Source organism: Embiotoca jacksoni, unplaced genomic scaffold (genome assembly GCF_022577435.1).
Source record: "Embiotoca jacksoni isolate LCO1_2020_lvr unplaced genomic scaffold, fEmbJac1.0.p SCAF_15, whole genome shotgun sequence".
Classification (NCBI taxonomy): domain Eukaryota; kingdom Metazoa; phylum Chordata; class Actinopteri; family Embiotocidae; genus Embiotoca; species Embiotoca jacksoni.
Genome location: NW_027185285.1, coordinates 13,932,657 through 13,952,235, shown reverse-complemented (window position 1 = coordinate 13,952,235; position 19,579 = coordinate 13,932,657). Strand labels below are relative to the sequence as shown.

Below are 19,579 nucleotides of genomic sequence, written 5' to 3'. Positions count from 1 at the left end.
CCATCACCTTATTTGACCTTTTTATGGGAAAGAATTTCAGCACCTCTGATTTAAGTGTTCAGGGATTAAACATGGACTACAAAACAAAAATCAGGTATTTTCTGTTTCTGAATAAAACGGGACACGGGCACACACACACACACACTCCCAGTCTGAACACTTTAATGTGAACACAGGAAATAAGTAAACTGTAGGTAATACAAGTAGCACACAGAGTCTCAACCGACCCACAGAGAAAAACATCGGTCCACGACACACGAGAGCTGAGTGAAGCCAGACAGACATCATTCACATACTTATGGAGTGTATATATAAAAAAAAAAGAATAAAAAAAAAAAAGAGGAAGAAAACACTTTGATATGGCAGGATGTGTTAACCATCGGTGTCTGAATGCCTGGGGACTCGTGTCTCTATTCTGGTTTAAGAAATCAATTGCAGACCATGTTTTCACCTCAGTGATGTTGAGCACACAGTGCCGCCGGGTCAGCAGAAGCAGCATGTGGTTGTAAGAGTCTGGAGGCACAGTCAGCAGTAATCTTTAACTTGAGGAAAACAAGGTGAGCGCTTTAACAGATCCTGGAACTGAGGCAAGACCTCGGACACACTGGAACTAATGTCCTCAGGGACAGGGGAGGACGCCGTCAGTCCAAACCGGACTCACAGATTTAGAGTTGTTCTGAATGATGTGAATGTTAAGACAACTACGAGTATTGAAATGAGGAAGGTGTCTGTAGATAAGAGCTGACATGATGGACACCTCCATGGAATGGCTTTTATAAGTCATCAAACCTGAAATAAAGACATCAGAGGTCCTTAGTTAGTCCTGATTTCCTGTCCATGTGTTACAGGTTTAGTTAAAAAAAAGGCTCACATGATGGTCTGGCAAATACAGTATTTAAATCTGAAGGCAGAAGGGTCAACTAGTTCTTCCTAACAGTTGTTAAGGCCACAAGGCTGCTAAAAAAACAAACTGCCAAAATACCCTGATCAGGAGAGGAACAGCTGCAACCAAAGCGAGGGGCTGCAGGGGGTTAGAGGTCAACGCCTCCCCTGATCTCAGCAGTTTGTCGGGCGCTGGACTATTTGAAAAAGAGGTGGCCTGAATTCCAAATAATTAAAGACCCAAGCACAAATAATCTGCTCAAAGGCTTTAAGAGGGCCGTGTCCAAGAGTTTTGTCCAGCAACGATTGCTCAATGACTGCGTACACACAGCAGTGCTGCTTCCTGTACAACGCTTTCCAAGGCAGATCATGGCCGTCGTACAAAACGATGTGGAAAGAAAAGAATGGAAACGGGCGAGAAAAGGAAGGTGCAGGGCGAATCACATCATTTTCAAGATAACACGATTTTTTTTTACATGATTTTTTTTTTTTCTTTTATAAACAAAGCGAAAAATCGGGATCATGTTTGCTTTCTCCATTTTTAAAGATTTAAAACTTGTCGGGAAGGGTCGGGGCCCAAACAAATCAAGCGGAGTGATGATTGGAATTTAGAACAAGACAAGGATTCGTCAGGGAGTGATGGACGGAGAGAGCAAAAGCCAACACAAATGATCCAGAGAGAAACCATGGAATGACAGCAAAGAAAACAAGAAAGCGGGACCAAGCAGAGGAAGACGGCGATGAAGGAGAGCAAGGGGGGAGGGGGAGGGAGAGGAGGGGGAGAGGGATGGAGGATCAGTCTTTCCATTCTTTCTTGATAGAGAGGCTCCAGTCCCAGGAGAGATGATCGTGTTTGTCGTCATCGGTGAACTTGGACTTGACGTTGTAGGTGCCGCGGGCCAGCATCCCTTTGGGAGACTCCTCCAGGTTGGTGAGGAACTCGTACTCCTCGTTCGGTCGGGGGCCGTAGCTGCCGACCATGTAGTCCGACTTGTCGACTAGACGAGAGGCGGGGAGAGACAAACGGGCGCTCGTGGGACACTTCTCGGAGATACTGGAAAGTGTTTGGTACATTTACGCCAATCGGAAACGCCGCCTCATAACCTCCTTATTACTAAAAGCAACTTTACCACACGTAGAGTTGACGAGTCAGCGAATGCATGTCGACTTAAAATGTAGTTCTGTAGGGAAAACATTCACTGACAAGTCAAACAAATCGGTGTGACCTCAAGATGTATCATTTAACATCTAGAGCATTTCAACATTTTGAAATGGCTGTTTTAAATTAAAAACGAATTTTTGGGAAATGACGCGCGTGTTTTCTTTCTCAGAGTCCGATCAGAAGACCGGTATCACCGTCATGCTTTAAAGATGAAGTTATAGTCAAGCAGCTGGTTATCTCCGCACAAATACTGTAAACGCCTAGCTCTGGTTATTTCATACTTACAAAAAACAATCTGTAAGACTATTTCTTCAGATCCAGGAAGTTCCTCGTGCTGACCCTAATAACTACGAAAATCACGACTTCTCATATTTGAGATGACCCGTTCCTCACCTTTTATCTTTATTCTTTTATGGGTGGATACGTTCCTGCTGCTCTATATTTTTCACCACTTCTGCTTTTTCTTGCAAGGAAAATAGGTAAATACTCTGCTGGTTTCAAATTACAGAGGAGACGTCACATGGTAAATAATCCAATGATCTTTCCACTTGCAGTTTTGTTTCTCGTCTTTAAATATCATCGTATTTCTGGATTTCAGACCTGCTGACACACAACCCTTCTCCTCAACAAAGGTTTCCATCAGTCATCCACTTATTCCGCTCCACCGCCTCCAGCGTCGCCCGTCTTATCTCCTGTCTTCATTTGGGATATCGCTCTATGAAGTGGCCTCTCATTATCAGTCTTATCGCCAGAAATGTACGACTCAAACTGTCATTATTTCAACAAGTATTGTCCTTCACTTCTCTCCTTATTCAAACATAATGCGTTACTCAGAGAGCTCTGGAGGTTCTGGTGGGTGGATTTATTTCCTTTGAGGAATCCAGGCGAGCTGCTTCCCTGTCGTACACTGAGCTACGCTAACCAGCTGCTAACTGTAGCTTCAGATTTTCTGTACAGACATGAGAGTCACATCGATCTTTTAGGAAGTAAGAACACTTGCATCATGGCAGGTTGAGACCGAATGAATTGATCGGGGCGGTCTTACCTTTCACTCCTTTCCTGAATGACTGCTGAGTGTACTTCAGGCCCGACACGATCTCCTTGTTGACCTGCAACAAGCAACAAGTGTTACATCCTGCTGAACATTTCCCCATGACGACGGCAGTTCATTGCAACTTACAGTAACATCAACAGTAACAGCGGTCGGACATAAACACAGCGGAGCGGTGCCGCTGACGGAGACCAGACTCTCTCACCTTGAAGTTGATCTTTATTCTGTATTCAACGCCCTCCTTCAGGGCGAAGGGGTTCTTCCTGAAGCCATCCAGGTCTCCTGGCGGGGAAAAGAACCACAGCAGGGACAGAAAAGTCAGGAGGGAGAATACCGTCAAGAGATAAACACAAGATTGACTCGGAACAACATCCGAGCCCTGTGAACACTTCAGTTTAACTCCCATTAACCCCACGACTGCTCTCAGCTCCAGTCTTCAGTGATTATATCTGTGACTAGATCCATCTCTGAATCCTGTTCACATTAAAGTGTGCTCAGACACTCTGAAGGCCGGACCAATCAGAGATGTACGATGAAGCACGATGATGATAATCGTGACGGAGGTCCAGTTTTGGCACAGAACAAAAGGTTAATGCCGGTCAATTCTGATTGGTTAAAGGCTGCTGCAGTAGTTGTATAATGAACCCGCGGTCTACGTCCATCAGGTAATTAGGAAGCAACGTAGCTCAGCCAGACCCACATGTTCACAAAATATATTTGGGCCTGTTAATAAAAGGTTAAATCAACACACAGTAAGTATCTTCATGAACTTTGATTGTCAGTACGGAGCTGTAATAAGACTGACCACCAGGGGGCGCAGAGCCTCAAGTGAGCACAGCTGTCATGACCACTGTGTGTGTGTGTGCGCTCGTGTCTGTGTGCGTGTGTCTCTGTGGAGGAGGAGGGGGGAGGAGGGGGGGAGGGCAACAGTGCCATCAGGAAATGGCTCATTAACCCACTTACACAGAATCATGTCATTACTAATTAGAGGACTAAGGACCCAGCAGGTCTTTTCTCTGTGTTTGCACACAAGGACCTGGTGTCTGTTCACAATCACCGCGAGGCAGTTCTTCCTCTGCGTCCGGACGACAGCTGCCTGGACGCGAACTCTCACTTGCGTGCGCCCCAAAATGAAAAATCTTTCAGATGTAAAGTGTTCAAGGATTTTTATTTGCCTGTGAAAACGTGCTGCCGAGTTTTAGCCGGAGAAACTCACCCATCAGGTCGAGGACCAGGGGGTGGGGGGCCGTCTCACACACCAGGGTCATTCGCGTCACCTGAACGTTGGGGGTGCTGGGATCTAAGACGGAGAGAAAGGTCGCAGTATTCAAAAAGAGGAGCAGACGATCACCAAAGTGGAGCAGCAGAGACACGCGTGAAGATCATCTCATCAATGGCGCTGAGTCATCGGAAATGTTCGAACATTTAGTGAGCAGTGTCACTTTTCTACAGCCGTACAGTCACTCCCAAAACTCAGCAATACAGTAACTCGTCTAAGTAAAATAAATCTCCATCGTGCGCCACTGTGTGAGTGTTAGAGTAGCAGCCCTGAATCCTTCCCTGTGAGATGAACGTGGTTGTTGTTAACAGGAGCTCTGACGAACTGCAGGTCGACTCTGAGATGGTTATCATCGTGACATGTTATCAGGATCTGCCTCCATTTTCAACTTCATTTCATTTCAGTCAATCAAAGTGGTCCGAAACTATTCTTGCTAAATACCTGAAACCGAGTGAGTGGAAACTGCATTTTGTAGTTGCAGTTTGTGTGGTCACACTGTGCGGATATTGTGATAAAAAAAAAATAAAAAAAAATAAGAAACTCTGTTTACAGAATTTATGAGCAGTTTCCAAACCTTCAATAATCTGGAAACGATCAGCTTTACTTTCCACACTGATCTGGTCTAACGTCTTTATATGGCACCGCATTGAGATTTAAAACTTGATGTAACAAGGACACGCAGACTATTGTTCAAAGATCTTCTGTGTCAGTCCCAATAAACTGAAGAAATACTAAATATGTCAATTTTTAAATACATTATTTTGCTGAGAATATTACAATGACTTTTTAAAAAAAAAAAAAATTTATACATAGTTTTACGAAAGCCATATGACACAAATGGCAAAATAAAACTACAGCATAATGTGCACAAAAATCTGATTAACAAGAAAGGTAGACTTTCCCGGTGTCCCATTGTTTTTGTTTTTGACCTTTTCCTTCAATCCATTGATCTGCAGCCGCGCCGAGATCAAAAAGTGGTTCGTGTGACACCAGTGCAGCGGCCATTTTATCACAGTGCAGTGTAAACAACTGTAACGGTGTGTTAAGCTCTATTTATTTTGGCACAAATTAGAAAACATATTCTATTAAGATTTGACAATGCAGACAGTTTCTGTTCCTTGTGTTTTACCAGAATAATTTTTTTTTGAGGTAAACACTTGTTAACTTTCTCTGCCAAGTACATGAAGCCATAAAACTGTGCTATAAACCAAATGTTTATACGTATAGATAAATAGCAGAGATCCAGCCTTCTGGCGGGGAAGTGTGTCAGATAGATAAATATCATAAAGCAGATGTATTGAGAGGAAGCTTGTGGTTCTGCTAGAATCTAAAGGCTCCTGGTGAACAGGAAAAGGTTTTGACTTACAACCACTGACCCGAGGAGCAAAACAAAACGTGTTCTTAAAAACAAAGAAATACGAGTATTGGCACATACTTTGTTTACATGGGACGCCGACTAATCATTTCTTTTTCTGTCCTTCGTTACAGGTGGTGCTGACTTGTTCAGGAAACGCCATTTAAAATTCATTCATAGTTAAGAAGTGCTGTGAACGGTTGGTTAGTAACGACTTCAACCGGGGTTTACAAAGGGTGAGAAAAATACACACAAACACACACACACACACACACACACACACACACACACACACACACACACACACACACACACACACACACACACACAGACAGACACGCACACACACACAATGCCAGGAGTGGTTGATGAAATCAAAATAAAAGGTGTGTTAGTTAACAGCTGAAGTGACAGCTACAGTTGTTGCTGAGGACGGATCACTGACCTGCAGCCACAGCGGTGCTGCCCAGCAGAGCCTCCTTGTACTTGCGCAGGCTCTCGTCGTCTTTGTCCAGCTCCTGGATCTCCTGCAAGCTCTTCTGGGCCGGAGGTTTGTAGTTGACCGAGGATTCGGCGTCTTCATTGGCTGCTGCGATGGCTGCCAGCTGCTCAGGTGTGGGGTCCTGCTCTGCCATGGTGCGCTAATCACGGCCGGAGGAGGGGGACAGCGGAGAAGAGGGACGGGTTAGACGGCGGGGAAAATGGACAGAGAGCAGAGCTCCACGCGGCGGACACCCCCGTGGACATTTGAAAGCAAAGCAGCGCTCGGTTGTTGGACCGGATGATTGTGACAGATCGCAGAAACCTCCGTGAACGTTGACCTGCGGCGCTGGCAGACTGAGGCAGCACTTCCTGTCGGAGGAAACGCGATGAATCGCAGCCGATTCTGCAGCAAACCCTCAGCGCTGCACGACACGGGAAAGCAGAACAACACGGCCTCGAAAAATCTGAACCACTTCACAGCAACTTGTGTCCAAACAGACTGACAAGAAGGAAGAATCCTCAGACAGACGGCGAGCAGGAGGACTTGACAACAAGGTTCATTGAGGGGTAACTTTATCACTATTTTTGGAAGAAAACAAGTCGGCTTCATTGTGTGTGTGTGTGTGTGTGTGTGTGTCTCTTTAGCACTTCAATGCCGGCTCACACAAGTGTCCAGCAGACAGGAGACCCTCCAGCCCTCACAGTCCACTCAGCCGTGGAGCCGGTCGGTGACATACACCAGAGGGTGGCGGTGGAGAAGCTGATGACTATCTTGAGCCGGGGGCCTCGCTCGTCTCCCCGCAAACACCCGTCAGGCTTCAAGCAGGAGGAACGAGAGGAAGCGCTGCTCAGGAGGTGAGGGCGCCGGCCGTCAGCAGGCTCGACAGATCATCCTCGTCCTCCCGAGAACGCGCCCCGAGACGGGAAGTCGAAAACATCCGGCGCCGCGCGGGCTGACCGACGCCTGCGGGCGGCAGCTGGGTCACGCCGGCTCTCCCGAGCGGTCCGTTCTCGTCTTGTTCCACCTGCAGCGCTCAAGAGAACGGACAGCGCACACCATCCCAAAATACAACACGTGCGCTCGTCCGGACGCTGGCGACCGTTTCCATCCACAAAAATCAATTCTTATTAAATTCCAAGAAGCGACGCGACTTACAAACTCAAATAAACAGTCGACACAGCACGGCCGTCTGTGGGGGTCAGTTCGTTTATTCATTAATCGGACGTTTGTGGCTGCTTCTTCTTTTTCTTTTGGCACCGACAAAACATTCCTCTCGGCGAACAAGCAGCTACGCCCTCAGCCTCCTTTTCGACACGTGCGTGTTGAAAGAACTTCCTGCATTTTGGAGAATCTAACCAAGAGCGAACACACGGTGTCACACGGCCGAGGAGGACGCGTCCTCTTAATTCGTTCGCGCAGAGACAGACGCGATCAGCGTGGAGAAACGGGATCCGATCGAAGTGCAAACGACCCCGAGGTGAAAGTGGAACTGCTCCTCCATTAAACTCCGAAACGCTGCGAATCATCCGCAGATGATGATTCGCATCTCAGTCATTTCTTTACCGTTCCGATTCGGGTTAACACGGGGGTCACCCGAAGGTCACCACGAATCAGCGCAGGTGAGCAAACACACCGGCAAACCACAGGACCGACATTCAAGACCGATGTCTCCTCACGAGGCCTGTTACACCTGCTCAACGCAGGCAGGTAAAAAAAAACAAAAAAACAACCTCCACCTAAACACGCAGCTCTCATTTACAATAAATCACACGACTGCACACAGGCAACACGGAACTGGTTTTCTCGCTCTGCCTCTGGGTCTTCGCCCTCTTCTCTGCTCTGTTGTGCCGACGTTTAAAACTGGGTATCAGCCAAGCAGGAACTGAGAACACAGCGCTGTGTTTATGGTCCAAATGAGGCCTCTGTACTCTCATTAAAGCACAAATTCCTTTTCTGCCAATAGTGTGTTTTGGCCCGTGTGAGAGCGTTTGCAGCTCACTTTAAGAGATAGAGAGGACGCAGCGCCGCATAACCCGGCGATGCCGTCATATCGTTCTCCGAGTATCAAGGAACAGATTGGTTGGGTTTTTTGTTTTTTTCCCGGCTTCCTCTGCGCTCCACTCTTTGCTGCATTCCCGAGCGAGCTGCTTCGTGACCGCGACGTGTCGAACCGTCGCAGCAGGAAGCGCTCGGTCGATTGAGACCGACGCGTTTCTCTGCCGGAGACCGTTTTGAAAATCACTTTTCAAGTCAAAACTTCCTCTTTTTTTTTTTTTTTTTCAACTCTGAAATGTGACCATTTGCTTTTATTCTGGACCAGCAAGACATCTGTTGACATGGCTCAAATATGGCGAGCTTTTGTTTTTGCAGACTTTTAATGGATCAGAAGATTCGGTGAGAAAATAATAAGCAGATTAACAGTGGAAATAGGTCTTAGTTGCAGCCCTAACAGGTTTAATGATCTTTCCTTTCGCTCAATGAAAACCACGGTGAGCTTATTAAACACCTCAGACAACATGCCAGTTGATTTGTCTCCTGGGATTCCTTTTGATTCAATTAAAATGTTGCCAACTTTAGATAATTATCTTTAAATAATTCTTGAAAAGGCTTTACAATACAAATAAATGTCTGCTAACTACAAACCCTAATCAAATAAATTCACATAACGCTGATGAAACCTATCGACTGTCTTTGCATGTGGAGTCGAGCGGGATCCAACGGTGACCTCTCCAACTGGTTTGTGAACTGCCGTCACGAGGTCTCCAGTTCGGACTTTAAACCGTCGCCATCTTGCTAACACCGAGCGGTTTGGAGCCAGAAGTGACCATATTTGGACGAGCTGGCTCGATCTGATTGGATGACATTACATCCCGTCCACCGCTAGCGGAAACCTGATAGCCCCACGGGCCTGTCAATCATACAGACAAGCCGCCCCAAAAAACACATCTTTTTTAGGCCCCTTTTCAAATTAATGTTGGGATTATTTTCAGATGAACCGCCAAAAAACTAATATCAAAGAGGGACTTTGGTGAACAACACATATTGGCTTCGTATTTGATGAGAGAAGTTGAATGGGAGTCTACGGAGCCAGAGGCGTTTGGAGCCAGCCCCTAGTGGCCCTCCGTCGTATTGCTTTTGTAGACTTCCCACATGTCATCGGATCAAGTGGATCAAGTTCTGTTCATCGAGAGGCCTTTTGTTTAATTTATCCACCATTTAACAACCGATACAGTCGTAACGAAGTAGGCTGCGGTGGCGCCGATGACTTCAGCACGAGTCGTTGAAGGGGGAGACAAAAGTTTGCCTCTGCAGGTTTATACCGAGTCGTCCTATGGCTGCACGCATTTACACATCATGTATTATTTACTTTGGCTTCCTTCGGGTTTTGCAGGACCATATATCTCAAAGTAAATGTCCGAGATAGTTTCAGATGATATCCAGCCCCATCAAAAGAAATGCAAAAGAAAACAAAAACTGTCCGAGTTGATAAAATACTGTGAACGAAGAATCGTAAACGCTGTTCTGATTCATGCTGTCTGAAGGCCCTTTTCACAGATTAATACTGAGTGTCCATAAGACCCTGCAGTGTCCCTGAGGTCTTCCACCGTCAGCGACACCACATTTACCAACACGAGCCCAAACCAATCAGGATGAAATTGTTGCTAAATAATGTCTGCAGTCAGCCACAACACTCGGGAGATGCCATCTAAATCAAGTATGGAACTGTTGATGCAGCAAATTAAAGGCCCACGGGCTCCATAAAACAGATTAGTTGTAACAATACTGACATCACCACCCTCATAACGATCCATTTCTTTTTTTTTTTTTTTCCTGGCTCAAACAATGCGAGTTGTGATTAAGCGGTTGCATTCTCAGCTGCCAGGAAAAGACCCCGTCGTTGTTCGGCCTGCTGGGAATCAACACTGAGGTCATGAGTTGAGGAAAACACACGGTGGATGTGCTGTTGAACTGCAGCTCGGTCACCTGGGCGGCTCTCTCCTACGGGAGGATTATTTGCTTGACTGGACTAAGCAACGCAAAATTACAAACACACCAGGCTTGGAAGGCATCTGAGTCTTGAGATTAGGGATGTTCCTTAGCAACACCGCCTCAAAATGAGATTATCAAAAGGTGGGATTACGGCTAACGAGGCCCTCGGGGACGGGGAGGTGTTTAGAGGTGTCACTGCAAGCTCATCAAGAGGATTTTCTTGACAAGAGTCATTAGTGTCGTCGAGATGTTGCTGAAGATAACCGAGCAGGGTCCAAGCAATCCCTGTGGGATGATACGGGCTTTATGTGTGTGTGTGTGTGTGTGTGTGTGTGTGTGTGTGTGTGTGTGTGTGTGTGTGTGTGTGTGTGTGTGTGTGTGTGCAGAGGGCTGAACTGTGCTGCACAGTCAGGGTAGACCTGGGAGATACATCACTGCGACTAAAGCTGCAATAATTGTTAGTTGGAGCCACAAATACAACGCTGATACAGGAAGACAGACAGGAAACTGCATCCTGTTGAGGTTATCATCATAATTTAAATGAAGTTTCAATGTTTGTCTTCGTCTTTGAGGTTGCATTACACTTAAATGGTGCAATAACCTAAATTAAAAACGAAAGCTAAAGCTGAAACATACCAACAAAAATCAACAACTTGCTGGACATTAAATTGACATTTTGGCTTCTTCAAAATTTTTCTGCTTTTATCGTCTGAAACCACAAACAATAACTAATATCTACAGGTATAATTATGGTTCCAAGACGAGTAGTGCACAACCAGAGATCTAAATATACCGTTATCCGGTCGCGCAAGATGTGATGTAATCTTTTGGGCCCTGTGTAGAGCCATCGGTAATCCAATAGACACCACAGCTCAGGCTCTTTCTTACAGGTCATTTGTGCAACATGTAGAACAAAGAACACAACAAAAGACAAAGCAAAAGCAACGAGTCACAAAAACGCGTGTTTTGGTCAGCAAACTGGAAACCAGAGAGAAGCCGGACATGTCGGACACGCCTCTGTTGGGTTTGCAACTTCCCTGACATCAGATATATTTTAATAAGCCAGGTTTGCAAATGATAGCACGGGAAGTATTAATATTATGTTTTGTGATGCTGTATCGATTCTCAAAAAACATCCATTTTTAATAAGCACTTTGCATGCAAAGATGCGTGATCATTTCTTCGCTCCGACTGCAGCAGAAGCAGCTGATGTCGGATTGTGATAAAAGCAAATGCAGATTCCGCCGTTCTTATTGCATAAAGCAGGCCAACTTTTTTCTATACGTGCAGTGTTGTGTTCTTTATGACCGTTTTCCTTTAATCAGATTTAAAAAAAACAAAAAACAATAACTAGCTTATTCACAAGACCGCAATATATTGAATCCCAACTCTGCAGCGCCAGATTCTTGTCAAAATACGACAACGAAGTGCAGAGCTGAAAAAAAAAAAAAAAACCTCAAGAGGTCTGTTCGGTCGCAGCCGAGTTTACAAATCAAGAAGTGGACGTTTTTCAGCAGCCTGAACTACTGTCCCATAGAACAAAGTGCACATTTACCTGACAAGACCATAATTGGACATGAGTGCGGCTTCACTAAAAGTGACTCAAACATAAACGACGTGACATTTAGCTCTCGGCTTCACCTTTCTGTTGAAGGTGTCGCTCGCATATGTGCGGCTGCTTTGATCCTCTCTCTCTCTCTGTCTCTCTCTCTCTGTCTCTCTGTCTCTCTGTCTCTCTGTCTCTGTTGCACCCGACACCTTTGGATCCGTCCTCTTCAGCGCCACAGTTTCTCTACGCTTGTTTCCTCGTCACGGCGGTCTAACAGGAGCTTTTCAGGTAAAAGTGCACCGCTCACTTTCTTCATCCACTCAAAAGCTACACTGTGATCCCTTGGATTTGCTCTGAATAAAGGTTCCAATGCAACTGGAGGTGTTGCAGTGATCACTTCCTGAATGCAGTCACTTTTGCAGCAAAGCATTCTTCATGCAATGCAATTAATAAAAAGAATTTGCCATTAAGCTATTTAAAACATTTAAAAACCACAGCGGCTGCAAACTGGATGACAAGAATTAAGGACGGCACCAAATAATGAACGTGGCTCTTCGTCGTCTGTCTGGATTACACCGAGCCCTTATATTTCATGCAGTAGTGACTATGTGGCAGGATGCCTTGCATGTCAGCTTGCGACTCTGCGCTTTTGTCTGTAAAGAAATGACTGCCAACTTCCTTTTTTGGGCGAGAGCATCATGATTCACATCCTTCAGCGCACAAAACCAAACCGCTGCAAAATGAAGGCACGGCTCGTCCTCCTAATTGTAACCTCTGAGACCAACCCGATAATCATTTTGTAGAGATGCTCTAATGATGTAAGTGACACAAAAGGAAGTTATGTGAGATGAAATCCTGCTGGGCCCGACCAAGTTGAAGATGTAGTGCTGAAACTTTCAGGAAGTGTTGCCGCAAGAGCTCCCGGCAGAGCTGACGCAATGCAGAGGAACTGTACCTCAACAGAAATAGACAAGGCAGAAAAAAAAAAAGAAACGCAGCGAGATGAAAAGAAGAAGGCCACCAGATCAACTGGAATCTAATAGGTGAAGAAGCTTTTAACAACCGAGAGAAAGTCTGCACGGAAAATTGGTGTATATATATTTAGTGAAGATTAGTCTAATCACAAATACAACGGGCAGCAGAGTAAGAGGTGGCTGTGAGGGCTTAAAGAAACAAAACATGACTCTTTCCCAGGAAGGACCAGAACAAACAGAAAGCTTTAAAAATAGCCGGTGAGAAATCCCTGCGTACAGCAGCAGGAAGCTGTGAGTGAATAGGAGAGCCAAAGTGCCAGCTGAAAGGTCAGAGCTTATACCCCTGCTCACCAGGAGCTCCAGCAACATGCCCAGATTCAGCCCGCCTCGCTGGGCAACAATCTCCACGGAGGAAACGGACTCTGCGCGAGGCAGGATCACTGCTGCACGATTTCATATTGTACAATAAACATGCAACACAACAAATCAACCAAACAGATTTTTCTTTTTTTCTTTTTCTAAATTTCAATTGCTCTTGTTAAACATTTTCCGGCACCGAAGGCCATTATTTCTAAGTGAGGCGGCTTCTCACGGCTGCTGTTGTTGCTGAAGAGGGCCATGAGACACAATGTGAGGAGGAAGGACTGCTCCCTGTGTGGAGGAGGGGGGGGGGGGGGGGGGGGGGGGGGGCTGCCCAGCATCAAGACTGAGCTACCACAGGAAAGGGGCCACTGGCATGATTTGTCATGGTGGACTTAAAGAGGCCCCTGAAAAGTGTTGTGCATAGACACAAACCAGCAGATGTTGAGCATTTTACTCGACCTATCAGTTGAATGGTTAAGACTATGTATTCAAACTGAAGTGCAACCGAACATGTACAAAAATCTTCCGGTTCCGGCTGGTTTGTTTTAACCCTTTGCGCTCCGTATTATGAGCTCCTGGAACACGGTTGAGGCTTTTACAGATGCCAGGAAAAAAAAAAACACAATAAAAGGGTACGTACTGGTCCTTTATTGTTAAATTCGACCTGCTGAGGCCGCCCGGATTAAAGCAGAGAAAAAGAAACTGCAAAATGCCACATCCGGTTGCCACTGTAAGGAGACATGTTCAAAGTTGAGGTAATGCAAATGATTAAGGAAATGTTTTAGCAGAAAGCTCACACACACACACACACACACACACACACACACACACACACACTCACACACACACACACACACTCACACACTCTCACTCACACACACACAGGAAGGAAAGGGAGGGTTTGGGTGATCTCTTAGGAGAAATCCCTCGTCAGCCATCAGACGAGCACACAGCTTAACTTTTACACTAAAATACACAAAAGCAGATGTCGCCCGAAGCACACGTGTTCTCGGCAAATGCGTCTCGACCGGTGAAAGCTTTCAAAAAGTAAAGAAAAGAAAACCTCCCCGAGGTGTCTGGTTTGAAGCGAGCCAATTCAAATTCAGCCAGTTCCAGGAAGTGACAGAAAGTGTTCCTCCTCGAGCACACGATAGTCGGAACAAGGGGACATTTTAAAGCAGACTAAACGACTTATTTGAATGAACTTGTCGGTCACCGGTCAGCGGATCCTCTTTCTGTGTGCGCTGTTAAAAACGCAACGGATGACATTATAAGTTACCTAACGGTCAACACCGCTCGGCTCGGCTCGGCTCGGATCGGATCAGGATCAACACACCCGGAAATTCACAGCAAACCCGCAGACGGCTTCAACACTGCAGGCGGAACCCGACACGGTTTCAGGATGGAGGTTTTGGAGGTTTGGACCAACTATAAGCGCGGGTGCACCGTGTTAAATCGAGGCTGAAAAGGGCGCACAGCCTCGGCCGGAGAAAGTTGCCCCCCCCCCCCCCTTTTTTGGTAAATAAATGTTCTTTAATGACGTAAAGCAGCTCGATATTTCCCGAACAAGTGCTGAGAACTTTTCTAACTTCGCCGAAGCAGCTCTGAGATGTGTGTTTACGGGCTAAAGCGAGTTGTGAGAGGAGTTTGGTCAGTGTTGGATCAACTCTTACCGTTACACTGCTGCTCGGCTGGGACAGTCTCCTGTGAATGGAGGTGAAGCGGAGCGGCGCGGGGACGGCTGAGACAACGGCCGCTGACGCAATCCACATCCGGTACACTGCCTTCAAAATAAAAGCAGGCTTTTTTTTTAATTTTTTATTTATTTTTTTACTTTGGATTGACACGAAGAAAGCACAAAGTACGAGAGCAAATGATGGCCAGCTACCCATTTTTATGTTGGCTAATGAGTCACGTTCTGCCGAACTTGTTTTATGTTTGATAAACGTTTTTAACTTGTTTTACTGTTACCGCTGAAGTGAAATTGCAGTTTATTTGATTTATTTTACGTCACGTACTCTACTATAGCAACACCTGCGAATATTAGTTGAGCGACAGAAAAGTAATTGCCAATTATGATGATAACTGAGTAATCTATTTTTAATGAAAAAGATAATAAACTGAATATCTTTTGGTTGTGGGCTGTCTGTCATTTTGTTTTTCTCTGAATGCACAACCTTTAATCGAAACTTTTTAATAGGCTTCAGTGATTCACCAATGATATACACCTCTGACAGGGCTATGTCGGCTTACATTATATTACCAATTGTTCCAGGTATTTAGTCTGCTCACCCTAAACTAACACTGCCATGTAATGCGGTGCAGACATAAAGTAATAAACAATGTTTTGTTCGACCAGAAGGGGGAGAGAAAAAAAAAAAAGAAAAGGTAAAGCTCATCGCTTTAATGGTGAAAAGCTGAACGGAAACTGTACGAGACAAACTTTTGGACATGAAAAAAGCGCTTCCGGGAAAAATGCGCCGCGACTCTACGACACGCGTGGACATGCAGTAACTTCTGCTCTTCAAGGGACAGACGACAGAGTTTACACTTTGTTCATTTCGCTTCACTTTAGTTTGAACTCATTCTTGTATGTGACATCCCCAGAAGCCGATGAACTGCAGATGTGTCTCTCCACCAAGGAAGTACATAATGCACGGCTCAATTCAAACCTCAGCTTTGATTTGACTAACCCGGATGTCAAAGATCAAACTAAGGATGACATCTAGCGGCTGGGTTATAGCACTACAGGAAATACAGATACTCCACACTGAGCCACACGCTCATGTTTTCCCATACGATATATATATATATATATATATAAACATAATTTAGAAGCTCAATTAATCTGCTCTCCAATAGCTTCAGATTCATGTGCTTGAAAGCTTACTATTACTTTGAGGCTGTTGTATGGCAGGTCAAGTAAATAGTATTTTATAACACTTGAGTTGATATGACATTACAGGTGTTTATTCCAAAGGGCTGATACCCCATCAGCCAAACTTTCACCGATTCAGAGACAATACAAATCAATGTCATTAAAAACTGGGGCACTAAAATTTTGCTTTTGATTTTACCTAAACTAACTCAAACACAGTGTGAAAATGTAAAACAGACCAGTTATAAATGCACAAGCAGATATATGAACATAGAAACAATGAAACAGTTAATTTGGTCAATATGTACTGCAGGTTTTTATTACAAGTTTCATTTACTACAGGGCAGAGGACAGAACTGGGAAAACCCCAATTCGATAACCTACAGTCAAAAACCATTTTCATCAGAAAAAAGGAAAACAAAATACTGGTAAAAAACACTTTGGAGCATTTAAAAGAAGAGGTTGGAACAATCACATCAGAGACAGCCAAGTGTAAAATATTCTGCACATTTGTAACGACCACCCTTCTGCGCAGACAGGAAGGGACGACAACCGGGAAGAGTCTGATTTCTTAGCTGGTGTCCATCTGAGAAAACAAAGCAAGAGGGAAATTAGACAGCTGCCAAGACGTAACGGAGTAATTGTGAACAGGCACAATACTGACAGGTGAACATACCCGGGCATTGTAGGCATCTAACTGAGCATCAAGCTCCTCTGCTGACAGCTGCTGCTTGGTACTTCCACCGCGGCCACCCCGTCCTCTTCCTCTGGCACCGCCTGCTCCTCGTCCTCCGCGGCCCCTCTGCATGGCGCCATAGCCGCCGCCGCCACCACGATTTCTATTCATGCCTCCACCCCCTCTGTTCAGACTGAATACAAAGCAGCCGTCACACATGGCGTCCGCATTGTTAAGTCATATTCCTTCAACAGAACAACATCCACTTACCCCTGCATAGGTCGCCTCTGTGTGTCGATCTGTGATGTGACGAGCTGTATATTCATTGGCCGCCCTAGAAAGACAAAACATAGTGAGGCTCACAACTTGGGCAAATGTTGTGGTTAACCAATATACCAGAAGAAAAACAACAGTTTTTTTAGGTGTTAAATCAGTCACATCAACTTTTTTTTTTTTTTTTTTTTTTTTTTAAAGTATTGAAAATATTCATGTGGTCATAGTTCAAAGCAAGAGGATATAATGCATATTTTTGGTTCGAGGCTTACCATCAAGTGGGATGCCGTTGTACTGTTTCATGGCCTTGAGTGCATCTGCCCTCCTTTCAAAGTGGACATCTGCGGTTCCCAAGCTTCTTCCTGACCGGTCGTAATGAACAGCAGCCTTCTTCAGAGTCCCAAACTCCGCAAAAAGTTCCTAGAGAAGGTAAAACAGTAAGTTTCTTTGCCTTGAGCAGTTTTACACACCAACCCAAGCAAATGTGCTATTTTCACAAGAAACATGGGTAAAGCATTCAAAATCCAAGTACCTGAATGTCTGCATCTGAGACTCCAAAGTCGAGATTGGAGACAAGGAGCTTCCCTCCGGTTTCCACACCAGCTCCTCCGCCACCTCCAGCAGCCCCATTGAAGCCACTGAAGCCGTTGTCGAACATGTCATGCTGCCATTTATCAGGGAGCTGTTTAGGCTGCAACAGACGAAAGAGAACGCACCTGCTGACTTCAGGATCCCCTTGCCTCTGTCAATCACAGAGTCCACACGGCTGGGTGTTGGGGCAAGCAGGGGCTCCGCTTCCAACAGGGCCAGGGTGCTCAGCTCCCCCCGAGAGGGTCCCCAATGTTCCCTGCCCACCCCATCACTACAATCAAGTGAATCAGCTCAGACAGAGGACATGTACAAGACAAACAAATCTAGAAAAGCAAGGGGAAATGTTTTAAATCTCCTCTATATAATGGACACAAATTGAAGTTAGCTTTTCTTTTTTCTTCCTCTTTTTTTTTTTTTTTTTTTTAATTTTTTTTTTTTAATTACAAGGTCTGGAGGCATCAGCTGAAATTATAAATACGTCTTGTCAATGACTACCAAGTCAAAATTGAGCATATTCAGTTCATTATCCCCAAACCCCCCCACCCCACAATCTCTACACTAAGCCCAGAACAACTCCCCAGACTAGCTACCAAGATCTCCCATTGTTCTCTTGCCATCTGCGCCTCCACCAAAGGCCCTCCAGATGTGATCCTCGGGGACACAGGGGGGGGTCGCCATCTGAAGCAGCGTTGCCTCCAGCGTTGCACCAAGTTTCCAGGCCCGCCCAAGAGTTCTTTACCAAGCCATGAAAGGGGCCTTCATGAAGTGAAGTGTCCGCAAGATGTAGGGGATGGAAACAAACTAGAAAGAGGCCGTCTGGCCCCTTTATTCGTGCGTGGATTATCTGAGCGTCCATTTTGAGACCACGCCATTTTGACTGGGGCTTTGTTTGGGTGGTTTTAGATACTCATTCACACTTAAGGAGTGAAGATTCGCCTTATATGAAATCTATCAGGGGGGTTGAAGTCCACCGATCCATCCACAAGCAACAGCCACAGTGGTTGAAAAGCCACCAAACGGGCCTTGTTGAGACACCCGCCAGCCACTCCCGAACAAAAGGCCGCCTGGTCGCCGCACCGAGACTTGGACAAAAACTATGCTCCCAGAAGTGGTGGAAAAAAAAAAAAAACATGTGCGGGTGAACTCTCTCTCTCTCTCTCTCTCTCTCTCGAAGCGGTGGTTTCCTTTCACCGCCAATTTTGACACTCGGGGCAAAAAGCACGGTTAAAAGACCATGGACGACTATCTCTAATTTAATGTGCTGGGTTCAAAATGGCGCCGCCGAAGGCCTTCACGATCCGACTTTAGCTAGTTAGCCAACCAGGCTAACATACTCGCTCCCTCCAAAGGCCTCTTCTTGAAAAACGATGCAACACACACGGGTTGTGGGCGGTGGGGGGGTCGGGGGGGGGGGGGACACACTACGAATACAACTTCCATTAATGCTTAACCGCAAACTAGAGCTCTCCTCCGAGGGAAACTCGGCGGTTAGCGATTTTTTTTTTTTTTTTTTTTTATTCGCTTGACGAGCACGCTGGCTAGAGGATTAGCTCGCAAGCCTCGCGGGGAACAGAGGGGTGTTACTCGGCCACTTCGAGCTTCGCCGAAGGGCTTTTTTTTTTTTCTCTCTCTCTCCTTTCGCTGCCAATTCCTCTTAACTTTCTCATACCCTGCTGTACAGCGTCGGCCTGCCTCTACCGCGGCTCAGGTTCTGTCGGTTCCTGATGGGGCCGGATCCACCGCCTCGGCCTCCAAATCCTCCGCCGCTGATTCCCAGACGCCCGGGGCCTCCTCCTCCTCCTCCGCGGCCGCCTCCTGAGCCTCCGCGGCCTCGGCCTCTTCCGCCGCGGCCTCCGCCTCTCTGCTGCCTGTTCTGCTTGATAATGTCGTCAAGAGACATATCCATCTTATCGGTCATTATTCTGCCCCAATAATTCTAAACTGTCAGCGAAGTTTTAAAAAAAAATACACCCTAGACTCGGTCGGTCCCGCGTCCTGCCCTCTCGATGCTCAACGCTTCTGCACTGACGACAAAACACAATGAGCCCAACGTACGCAGGATACAGACGAGCT

At 45.9% G+C, this 19,579-nt stretch overlaps 2 protein-coding genes across 3 annotated transcripts; both read right to left on the bottom strand.

Moving 5' to 3' along the window:
• Positions 1 to 145: 145 nt before the first annotated feature.
• LOC138198367 (rho GDP-dissociation inhibitor 1-like) lies at positions 146 to 14,806 on the bottom strand. Of its 2 annotated transcripts, none has more exons than XM_069149748.1 (6): positions 14,762 to 14,806; positions 6,174 to 6,369; positions 4,312 to 4,395; positions 3,301 to 3,377; positions 3,090 to 3,153; positions 146 to 1,880 (listed from the first exon to the last, which is right to left on the bottom strand). In XM_069149748.1, the coding sequence occupies exons 2-6, from the start codon at positions 6,361 to 6,363 to the stop codon at positions 1,678 to 1,680; spliced, it is 618 nt and encodes a 205-aa protein (XP_069005849.1). In that variant the 5' UTR covers positions 6,364 to 6,369; positions 14,762 to 14,806; the 3' UTR covers positions 146 to 1,677. The 2 variants fall into 2 exon arrangements, with proteins under 2 accessions (XP_069005849.1, XP_069005848.1); XM_069149747.1 differs by lacking the exon at positions 14,762 to 14,806 and adding an exon at positions 6,534 to 6,960.
• Positions 14,807 to 16,258: 1,452 nt separating this feature from the next.
• On the bottom strand, positions 16,259 to 19,553 carry alyref (Aly/REF export factor). The gene is made up of 6 exons (XM_069149745.1): positions 19,176 to 19,553; positions 17,448 to 17,606; positions 17,188 to 17,335; positions 16,913 to 16,976; positions 16,643 to 16,835; positions 16,259 to 16,552 (listed from the first exon to the last, which is right to left on the bottom strand). The coding sequence occupies exons 1-6, from the start codon at positions 19,422 to 19,424 to the stop codon at positions 16,538 to 16,540; spliced, it is 828 nt and encodes a 275-aa protein (XP_069005846.1). The 5' UTR covers positions 19,425 to 19,553; the 3' UTR covers positions 16,259 to 16,537.
• Positions 19,554 to 19,579: the final 26 nt, after the last annotated feature.